The 10,000-nt window shown below is 48.3% G+C and overlaps 1 protein-coding gene across 1 annotated transcript in view; it reads right to left on the reverse strand.

The window, feature by feature from the left end:
* Positions 1-10,000, reverse strand: part of foxp1b (forkhead box P1b) — a gene marked incomplete at its 3' end in the record, with an annotated part of 80,746 nt that overhangs the window by 2,192 nt on the left and 68,554 nt on the right. Inside the window, exons 9-16 of the mRNA XM_079999982.1 lie at positions 9,545-9,628; positions 5,710-5,914; positions 5,538-5,614; positions 4,747-4,848; positions 3,475-3,519; positions 2,873-3,000; positions 2,174-2,243; positions 1,855-2,021 (exon numbers count right to left, since the gene is read on the reverse strand). Of these exons, the coding sequence (XP_079856108.1) occupies positions 1,855-2,021; positions 2,174-2,243; positions 2,873-3,000; positions 3,475-3,519; positions 4,747-4,848; positions 5,538-5,614; positions 5,710-5,914; positions 9,545-9,628 (878 nt within the window). The remainder of the gene's footprint in view (positions 1-1,854; positions 2,022-2,173; positions 2,244-2,872; positions 3,001-3,474; positions 3,520-4,746; positions 4,849-5,537; positions 5,615-5,709; positions 5,915-9,544; positions 9,629-10,000) is intronic.

Below are 10,000 nucleotides of genomic sequence, written 5' to 3' on the forward strand. Positions count from 1 at the left end.
CTGCGCGCTGCAGTTGTCCTTGAGCCAAACACCTGACTGCTCCTGATAAGCCTTGTTGGTCGCCTCCATCGGTATAGGAATACGTTGTAAGTCACTTTGGACAAAAGTATCTGATCAATGACGTAAAAATCAGGTATTAAGCAGGAAGATGAGAGGCAATCTAGGTCCAAGTGAAGGCTTAAATCAAACCTGGTCAGGGGCAGGTTTATCTTTGGAATAATGGGTGTGGCCTCCAGGTCGACCTTGACAACAGAGAAAAAGGATTATCTATACGAAGAGCAGACAGAAGGAGCTGACTAGTCCTCATTACCAGTCCAGGACTTCCTAGTCCACGGATAAATAATCATAGTCTTTCTCATGTTAAGCAACGTCACAGAAAGTCTTTTTTGGATTCTGGATCCATTGAAGTAGGACTGGCTTAGTCCTGATTTAGAATAAACCACATCTGCCAAACCGCCCCAGAGAGACACGTCTGCGCGTGCAGCATCAGGGAAGCAGCGTACGGACCGGGAAGAGAAAATACATTTCACTTGTTTTATACTCCACGTAATTGTCGGCGTTGGGAGTTTGGGCTCTATCCGCCCGGGGACGGAGGCGGAGAGTGGTGGATGGAGGAGGAGGAGGATGGTGCTGCCCTTAGGCCAGCACACCCATCCTGTCTCTGCCTTTCCTGCCGCACGGCCACGCTCACAGCCATGTTGGGCGTGATCTGGGATGGCACTTCCCTCGGTTTTGGCCAGGAGCCCCCACCCCCCCCCCCAAAAAAAAAAGAAATCTTCTTTCTTTATTTAAGCTGGTTTTGTTGTCGGGTAGGGTTTCTCTCGCTCAAGACATTTTGGGAAGCCTCCACGCACACATCTGGAAGCCATGCGGCCGGCACTGTATTATTTTAGGCTTCGAACAACTTCGCGGACGCTTCAATACGACAAGTGGACAGGGGCAAGCTGTGGTTTCCAGGGCCGACCGCGACTTTCCGACATGAGAATCTTGGATCGGGTCTCCCAGATTTTTTTTTTTCCTGTGTGTGTGTGTGTGTGTGTGTGTGTGTGTGTGTGTGTGTGTGTGTGTGTCGTTGCTCCTTTTTCGATGGCTTGAGGTGTGTGGAGCTCAGGTTTTTTTTTTTTCTTTTTGTCGTAGCATTCTGTAAATATTTTAACAAATGGGAGCGGTGATTACGCCCCGCCAGACGGCGGGACGCGTTCTTGAAACGGCAATAAAAAAAAACGGAGAGTTTATAAACTGGGGCTGTTAAAATAACAGAGGGGGGGGGGGGGGGTGGGGGGTGCGCTCTGCTGGCCTTTTTCCTCCTGGGCCTCCGTGGCTCTGGAAGCTTTTAGAGAGGTGGAGTTTCCTTTTTCTACTGGGAGGCAGGCCGCAGCACTGGCTATGACCCCGCACATGTACACACACACACACACAGACACACACACACACACACACACAGACACACACACACACACACAAAGCCCCTCTCATGTAATCACTCTATTTATTGTCCTCCTTTGTCCTTCTCATCTCCGTCGAATTATTTTCACCTGTGTTTTGGGTGGACATTGCAATCACTTTTCTCTCTCCCTCGCTCTCTCTCTCCCTCTCTCCCTTCCTCTCTCCCTCTCTCCCTTCCTCTCTCCCTCTCTCTCTCTGTCTCTCCCTTCCTCTCTCCCTCTCTCTCTCTCTCTCTCTCTCTTTCTTTCTTTCTACCCTCATCTCAGTCTGTTATTTTTGGAGCACGGCGTTGGCAGCCTGCTCTACAGCTGAAGCCCATTCTGCTTTCACCTCTTAAGACAGATAGCGGGGTGCGGGTGTGTGTGCCTGTGGGGTGCTGATGTGTGAAAGTGTGTGCGCGCCACTCACATAGCTGGCAGGGGCGAGCGTCCCGGGCTGCTGTCACTGCCGTTGCTGTTTCCATGGTCCATCACCCCGTTCATCTCCTCGCGGATAGCGTTGGCCAGCGAGTTGAGGGTGGGACTCCCGATGGAGGCCGTAGTGTATAGAGGTATGTTGTTTTCTGCCATCGACGCCTGAAAAGACGTTTCCAAAAAGCGTTAAAAGCAGAGCGGAAGGGAGCTGTCAGCACCCCCGTCCCCCGCCCCCTCTTTCCACCCCTTTCACGTTAAAAGATGAATCAAACAAAAGCCGAGCTGAGTAGGCGTATGTGGGGTGTTTTTTTTACCTGGAAGGCGGCAGAGAGAGCTGGGCCGTATCCCAAAGTGGTCTGAATGTTCTTCACTAAGGCCGGACTTCTGCAGACATTAGAAATGACGTTAGAACAACCTCGAGTCCTCGTTTTGTCGGGAGAACATCTGTGAATCTCAACCTTTTTCCATATCACGAGGCCACGAACCCCGTTTGATAAGATTTTTACTGTTAGATACGATTTAGTCCAATCTTCCGTTACTGTCTACACTAAAGTTGGGGAGATAGCAGTGAAACTAGGATCAAAACAGTCATTTTTGGTCGCTCATGGTGCTAATGTCTTGTAAATGAAATCACGCTGAAGTTTCACGATTAACCATTTTGCTAGGGGGCCCCTGGAACCCCTTGAAGGACCACTGGGGAGGGTCCCCGCATTGAGAACCACTGTAATACTGATGTATTATCCGGAAATACTAAATTCATCAGAGAACACAAAAAACTTAATGCTAATACATTTGACTGGTGTCGTAGCTATACAATAATAACCGCACAACCCCTCCCCCCCCCAAAACAACACTGACATTTCATATGAAGGAAGAGCGTGGCGGTGAGCATGGAGGATGGACTTTCCGGACACAAAAGAAGCATGATAGGAGCGCTAAAGCGGGAGCGCATGCGAGTGGAGCAGGGCAGCGAGGGGGGTGGGGGTGGGGGGAGTGGGGGGGGGAGTGCTTACTGTACGAGCGGCTCATCAAAGTTCTCGTCGGTGGCGACGAATTTCCGTGGGCGGCCTCGCTGCACGTGGCGGCCGCGCCCAAACTCCTCCTCATCGACAGTCCAATAGGACCCAAAATCATCCTCTACCCTCTCAAAGCACTTATGCTGGGAAAGGTTGGTGCGAACGGCACCCTGGGAAAAGGGGGTGGGGCACCAGCAAAGGGGGGAGTTGGGGTGGGGGCGGCCAGATGCAGATGCAGTGATCGGCAGGGTGGGATGGGGGCAGACAGAAGAGCCACACAGAAAGACAGAGACAGACAGACCGACAGGGAAGGCAGAGGGTGAGGTTTCCACATGAGAATAAGCAGAAGCCGTCGTCGCGGGTTACCGACCTCACCGAAAGCGAGGGGGGAGGGTTGGGGGTGCAAAGCAAGCGGGGACTCTGGGCGTTATGACACGCACACAATGAGGATGGAACGGCAGCGGGAAGTGCTGGGGGCCTCTTCCCATGATGCAACAGTGAGACGGGAGGGCCGTGACCTACCCGCTGATCTTCTGAGGCCGTCTCTTTTGGAACTCTATTTCGTCCACTGTCCACACAGCGCCTTTAACGTTTTCTACCCGCACAAAACACTTGTGAAGACTAAGATTATGCCGGACTGCGTTCTGAGGTTGGTTGAAGGAAGAAAAAAAAAACAAAAGAAAAAGAAAAAAAAACACAATAAAGAAAGAGATAAAGAACAGGGGCTATCAACACAGTTCAGATATGTACAGGTAAAAATGTCACACAGAAAAAATAAGCCTGGCACATAACAAAACCTGGATATTGCAATAAAGGAAAGAACACAATAAAACCACTTATTGGAGATTATTGTTCCCGAGTATCAATTTGAGGAAAAAAAAAAATAAAGATTAATTTGCCAGTTTCCATGGCAATACGGTGGGATTTTAACGACATCCGTTTGTTGATCAGCCCTGGCGCCGCAGTTTATGACGGTTCGCCACACATGAGCGAGGCGAGGCCTCAAAAACAAATATTTGGAAGGGACAGAACAAGTGATTGGGCTCTAGTTTGAGTTCCTTGCTTGCACTTAATCGCCAAAAATTGCAATACATGAGATGCAGAGTTGCACTACGATTGGCTGTTATAGGATCTAGACAGTGACCTTTGATTTGTTCGTAAATAAATTAATTTGTGAAAAATGACAGTGGCACGGTGTCTGTACCATCACCCGGCTGCTGTGTGGAAACTTCAAATGACAAGTGTGTGTGTGTGCACCATGTGGTGTTTGTAACTCCAATGTGCCCCTATGGAAGGGCTGTCAGCAGCAGTGTGTGTGTGTTTGAGAGTGATGAGGGCAGCCTTCACTGCTTCATCGCTGTTTGCTTTGGTATTTCTCATTTGTCTTTTAAATGTGTCTTCATACACTTCTCCGAAATTGTATTTCTTGTCAGTTGTAAGTGTGTGTGTGTGTGTGTGTGTGTGTGTGTGGCCGGGTATGTGGAAAAGAAAGGCTTCCCTGTTCGGCGATGTGTGTGTGCGAGGGTCTCAGCCAGAAGTCACTGGCAAAGAACCGTTAGGTTAAACACATGCCACCCACGCACCGCAACATATCCAAATATTAGCACAGGAGATTGCTTCTCCTTTTCTCCCCATTTTCTTTCTGCAATAACGCGTTCTTCTTTTTTTCTTCTTTTTCCGTCCATTGGGTTTTGGGGGCATTCGTTTAAAAGGACGGGTTTTATGTTTTGGACAGAACCGTTTAAGAAGCGAGCCAGGGCTAGACGTCGAAATCCACACGACACTGCCATCGCATCACGCAGTGAGTCGGGAGGAGAAGTCAAAAAGTTGGGAGGAGGGAGGTAGAAAAAAAAAAGGGGGAAGGAAATTACCTTCCATGTGGCCGCGTTGCGCCTGAAATATGCAAACATCCGCGTGAACCAGTTGTAGATTTCGTTTAGTGTTAGCTGCTTTTCCGGAGATTCGAGGATGGCCTGGACGAGGAAGGAAAGTGACAGGAACAAACATTTAGAATTTTGCTCCCCTCAAAAAAAAAATGGAGAGGATCAATTATTCACAAGTTGCAACCAGGTGTGTGTGTGTGTATGTGTGTGTGTGCGCTCTCTTAAGGAGAAGAGGAAAAACCCTCGACAACAGAGGAGCAACTGTCCGTGAGATGTGCACGCCTCTCTGTTTATAGAGCTACTCCGTTTCTCATTCAAACGGGAAGATTTGAATACATTTTCCTTTGTAGGCGCAAATGAAGGGCAAGCGAAAAACATTTCTCAAGCAGATTACGGGGCAGCAATTATGGCCGGCTCAGATTAATTCCTGAGATCCCAGATTACTGCCGCCTGGCGATAATTGACTTGCCATCTCCAAACAGGTCTATTCCTACTGTTGTGTGAAATGAATTTGGTAATAATCACTGCCACTGTAGTGCTTAATCAAAGGCAATTGTTAGATGTGGCTGCTGCTCCAATCCCGTGCTCGGTCTTGCACTCATTTGCAGACGCCGCATTTGCCCGTCTAAATTGCATTTGGAGTTTGGGGAGGGAACGCGAGAGGAGAGAGGCAGTAGAGAGGAAGTAGTTTGCATCCATCGGAAGGGATTAAGGATCCTGAGTTGTTAATACTTTGGCTGCGGCGTGGGGTTGCAAGAGCACCGAAGCAAACTCCTTACCTGTCTTATTAGCGAGGCGTACGTGAACGGCGGTCGGACTTCGGCGTTCATGTAAAACTCTTTGTTTTGAACGATATCTGAAAATGGACAAGGGCAGGGAGCAGAGTGAGCGTTTGGGACAAACACGGAGGAGAGAAAAATGTTCGGCAAGCGAGGCCTTTTGGTGCGGCACCTGGAGAGATGGGCATGTTGTACTTGTCGGAGTAGCGGCGGCGCATGGGGCCCACACTGTGCAGGCTGTTGGCTGTGATGACGGAGTGCGTCTGCGACAGCGGCGTGAGCGGCGTGGTGGGCGTTGTGGGGGTCCGGGGCAGGCTCAGAGGTGGGGAGGCCTCAGGGGCCGTCTTGGACAGGGTGATGCTGGACACCAGGTTGAGCTGTTGATGTGGAGAAACACGGGTTAGGTTTAGTTTGCCGGGTAATATGGTTACCGTTCGCGTCACGGATGCCTACTCAAGGTTGGCCGGTAAAAACCCTACCACCGCCACCACACCCAATTTGTGATGGGGGGTGGGGCTGATAGTGCAACTCGCACCTAGTGCCAAATAAGGCAACCAGGCGTTATCGGCCGGTCTGGGATAATTACCGAGTGGAATCGTATTGCGGAGAATCCTAATGAGGAGCTGCTGACGGAGGTGACACTGCGATTAACAACTGGTTCTGACCTCCAGCACAGGAGCCATCCATACTCCAACACAGAGAGAAAGAGAGAGAGTGTTGAGGCCTGGCTGTTTGCATGGGCGTGAGAGCAGGGCTCAATGGAAGGAGGACATTTAGTAATAATGGCTACAAGGTAACTAATTATACCTCTGTGAAGGTTAGTGGTACAACCAAACGTAGTTGATCTGTGATCCGTACGGATCGCCCCCCACGGTTCACCTGCATGTGAACCATGGATTAATTGCTAAATTTAACCATCATGGTGAAATACGGTTTTAATGTCACTGATAATTCCCTAAATGTAGATGCAGAGTTGCAGTGAATAGATGATAGACAAGACAGATGCGTGCTGTGTTTTACTTCAAAGTGCAGTGATTGCTTGTATGTCGCACTATGTTGCTGCCACATTACTTTATGTATTTATATTTACACTTTATATATAGTTTTATTTGTCTCCCTTTTTTTTGTTGATCCGAAAAATGATCCGGTCCGTGACTCAAAACGACGATCCCAACTGTGAGTGTTGTGATCCGTTGTACCCCGAGCAGATCCGTGGCCTCCAGCAGCCACGGCGCTTCAGTGCCCAGTGCCAACCCCCCGTTCTGGAGCAGCAGTCAAGGGGAATATTCTAGCCTGATCGCCCCCCCTCCACTACCCCCAACCCCTGCTCTGGCTATTAATTGGCAGGAAAACTAATGACACACACACACACACACACACACACACACACACACACACACACACACACACACACACACACACACACACACACACACACACACACACACACACACGACGACACATATATACATTGTTCTAATTGCTAATTTGCCAAAGGTGGCCAGTTTCCAAATCAAGCATGACTTCAGTGTGAGAGAGAAATGTCACATACATACACACGTCAAATTTTTGACCGTCACTTGTTCATGGCACGGCTCAGACACGCTAATCTGATGAAGAGAGGTGAGGCGGGCGAGGTTGAGCGGACTGTGTTTAACATTTCACCCCCGACAGCAAGCCGACAAATCCCCATTAAGACAAGTCTCTCTCTCTCTCTCTCTCTCTCTCTCTCTCTGCAATGCAGAAAAAAAGGAATCAATGCTAAATTCATCTTTCACATGGCAATGACTTTGCAGTGTTATGGCTTTTCTAAAAAGTTTTTTCTTTTTTCACTGATTCACTATTCATTTGCCTTTATGTTGCTGAATTGGAAACATTAGATTACGTTCTTTAAATTGGTTTTATTTTACAGGATTAGTCTCCAAACTAATGTCCACTCGCAAAGCGTTTCCGAAGGCTGCACTCGTTTCTCGATTTTTTTTTAGTTCTTTTTTACCTTGGCAAAGCCTGTCCAAATAATTTTGTTCACCGCGCCGTGTTGTCCCTGCGCCAGTAGGAGGAGCGCTGGTAAATCGAGGACCAAATAAATCACGCTCGGGTTTGTGTGTTTCTGACACAATGTTATCAAAAGAGCGGGGCTCCGCTGTTGACTTCTCTCGCCGTGGATTAGCCGCCTTTTGTTTCATGTTTCATCCATATTCCCTCGGCCATAAACACAGAGAGGGCCCCAACAATGGGCCAGACAGGCTGGTTATAGCCTCGCCTTTGTTTTCCTCGGCGTTTGGGCTCTCTCCAGTGCCGAGACAAAATGAGACTTCAGACAGAAATTAATTAAATGGTAATTGGTGATCTAATTATACTGGCTTTGACTCGGCAAGCTGTTACAGAAAATAAACAAAAAGTCCCTCCTTAATTATGTATGGCGTAAAAGGTCAGATTTCTGACAAGAATGCTTAGTGACACCGAGCTAGACACCCACCCACGCACAGGCAAATACAAACACACACACACACACACACTATGAATAGAGAAACATACACTGCTAATGCAGCGCACTCTGTTTTGAACCCCCCCCCCCGGCCAGCTTGGAAGAATAAACTGAATACTCTTCATTTGACAAGACGATACCGTGCATGCGCATGACAATGCGCATGCACGGTATCACTTTGTTTTTCTTTAATTATGACGAACTGCAAAGCGGGAAACTCGTGCTTACACATTCCTTCATTATACGCGGCAGCGGTACAGAGCGGCACAAGAGCGCGACCGGCAGAACACGGCTGTTCCTTGTCGGCGGCCTGTTGTGTTTTCTTTGCTTTTCAGTCGGCCGGGGGCTTTCCAAGCGGTCGTGGGGCACTGACCCCACTGTAGCCCCCATGCTCATCCCGATGACGCCAGACGTAGTATTTATCACTGTGGCTGGCGGCGAGAGCAGGGGGCCGGGGGAGTCTATTTATTTGAGAAAAAAAAAAAAAAAAAAAAAAAGAAAGCACATGCTCAGCTCTGACACCCCGGGAGGGAGGAGAGGGAGAGAGAGAGAGCGAGAGAGAGAGAGAGAGAGATGCTATCTGCCAAACCACTTTTCATATAGAAATGTCCCCGTGTCAGGGCTCTGGTTCAGCACCCTAATCCACACAACGGCTATATGTGTGCGTGAGACAGTCGTTGCTATGCCAGCCCCCCTGACATCTTATGGAGGGTCATGTAGACGGGCTCACACACTCACACACAGAGAAACCTGAGTGCAAATAAATGATTCCACCCGCACAATACACTGGGGCTGAAAAGGGGGATGTGGATATTGAATTTAAGTGTGTGCGTGATTCCAAGTCAAATGATCATGATCCTGCACATTTGGTTTTGTGACTGAACCGTCATTAGAGCTGAAATATGGCAGCGGCGGCGGCGGTTTCACCTCCCGTTTTAAACAAGACAAAACGGCTCAGACACTTAAAATGCCATATGTTAAGCTCTCGCCCTCGTATAGGAGGAGGAGGAGGGTTCGGCAGTAAATGCTTTACGGTTTCCACGTGTAACGAGAGTGATAAGCGGGATCCTTGGAAGGTGGCAAGGACAAAATCTATTGATCTGGCAAGGCATTAATTTAAAAATAATAATTAAAAATCTCCTGTTAGTCTGAGTCCACTGTTAAAATAATTTCATTTTGTAAAAAAAAACGACTGGGTTAACTGCGATGTGGTTTGTTAAGTGTCAAGTTCTGTTTTATCCTCCATTTCTTTTTCTTTTTTTATATTCTCTTGTCCAGTTCATCAACCGGAATCAAATTGAATTGGGAGATGTCAGCAGATGTGGTCTGAAAAAAAAAACAAAAAAAAAAAAACAACAACAACAAGGGTTTTGCGGCCTCTCTCTGAAGAGAACATCTGCTTTTGTTTAGCAGTTACACAAAAAATAGACGAGAGATGGCGGAAGGGATTAATGAATACACGTGTGCCAATTAAGACAAACAAAAGGCAGCGGAGGGGGGTGGTCATAGTGCGTCTCACCGGCTGCAGCGTGGCTTTGGGCTCCGTGGACTTGACGTGGAGGTGAGTCATCATGGCTTGCAGCCGCTCTTTGTCCTTGGCGAGCTGTAACGAGGGAAGAGGAGGAGAGGGGGCATTCAGTCTCGCGTGAGGCCCAACACCACTCTTTCTGTGTGTGTTTAGATTAGATTATTTTTGCGGCATAGTGCGAATAAAAACGGCCGCCGTTGACTTGTAATCCTCGGTCTAATAAATCGCCGCTCCCCGCCTCTCATTCTCGCCAAAAACCACCCTGAGCCACCCCTCCTACCTTTCATTTAACCCCGCAGCTTTAAAATAATAATAATAACTTGTAGCCCCCTCGTTGTTGCAGGTTACCTACCTACCTACCTACCTACTTTCCAACCACCTACCTACAGTACCTACTTACATACAGTACCTACAGTAATTACCTTCCTACTTACCTATCTACCTACA

Source organism: Zeus faber, assembly GCF_960531495.2.
Source record: "Zeus faber genome assembly, chromosome: 5".
Taxonomy (NCBI): Eukaryota; Metazoa; Chordata; class Actinopteri; order Zeiformes; family Zeidae; genus Zeus; species Zeus faber.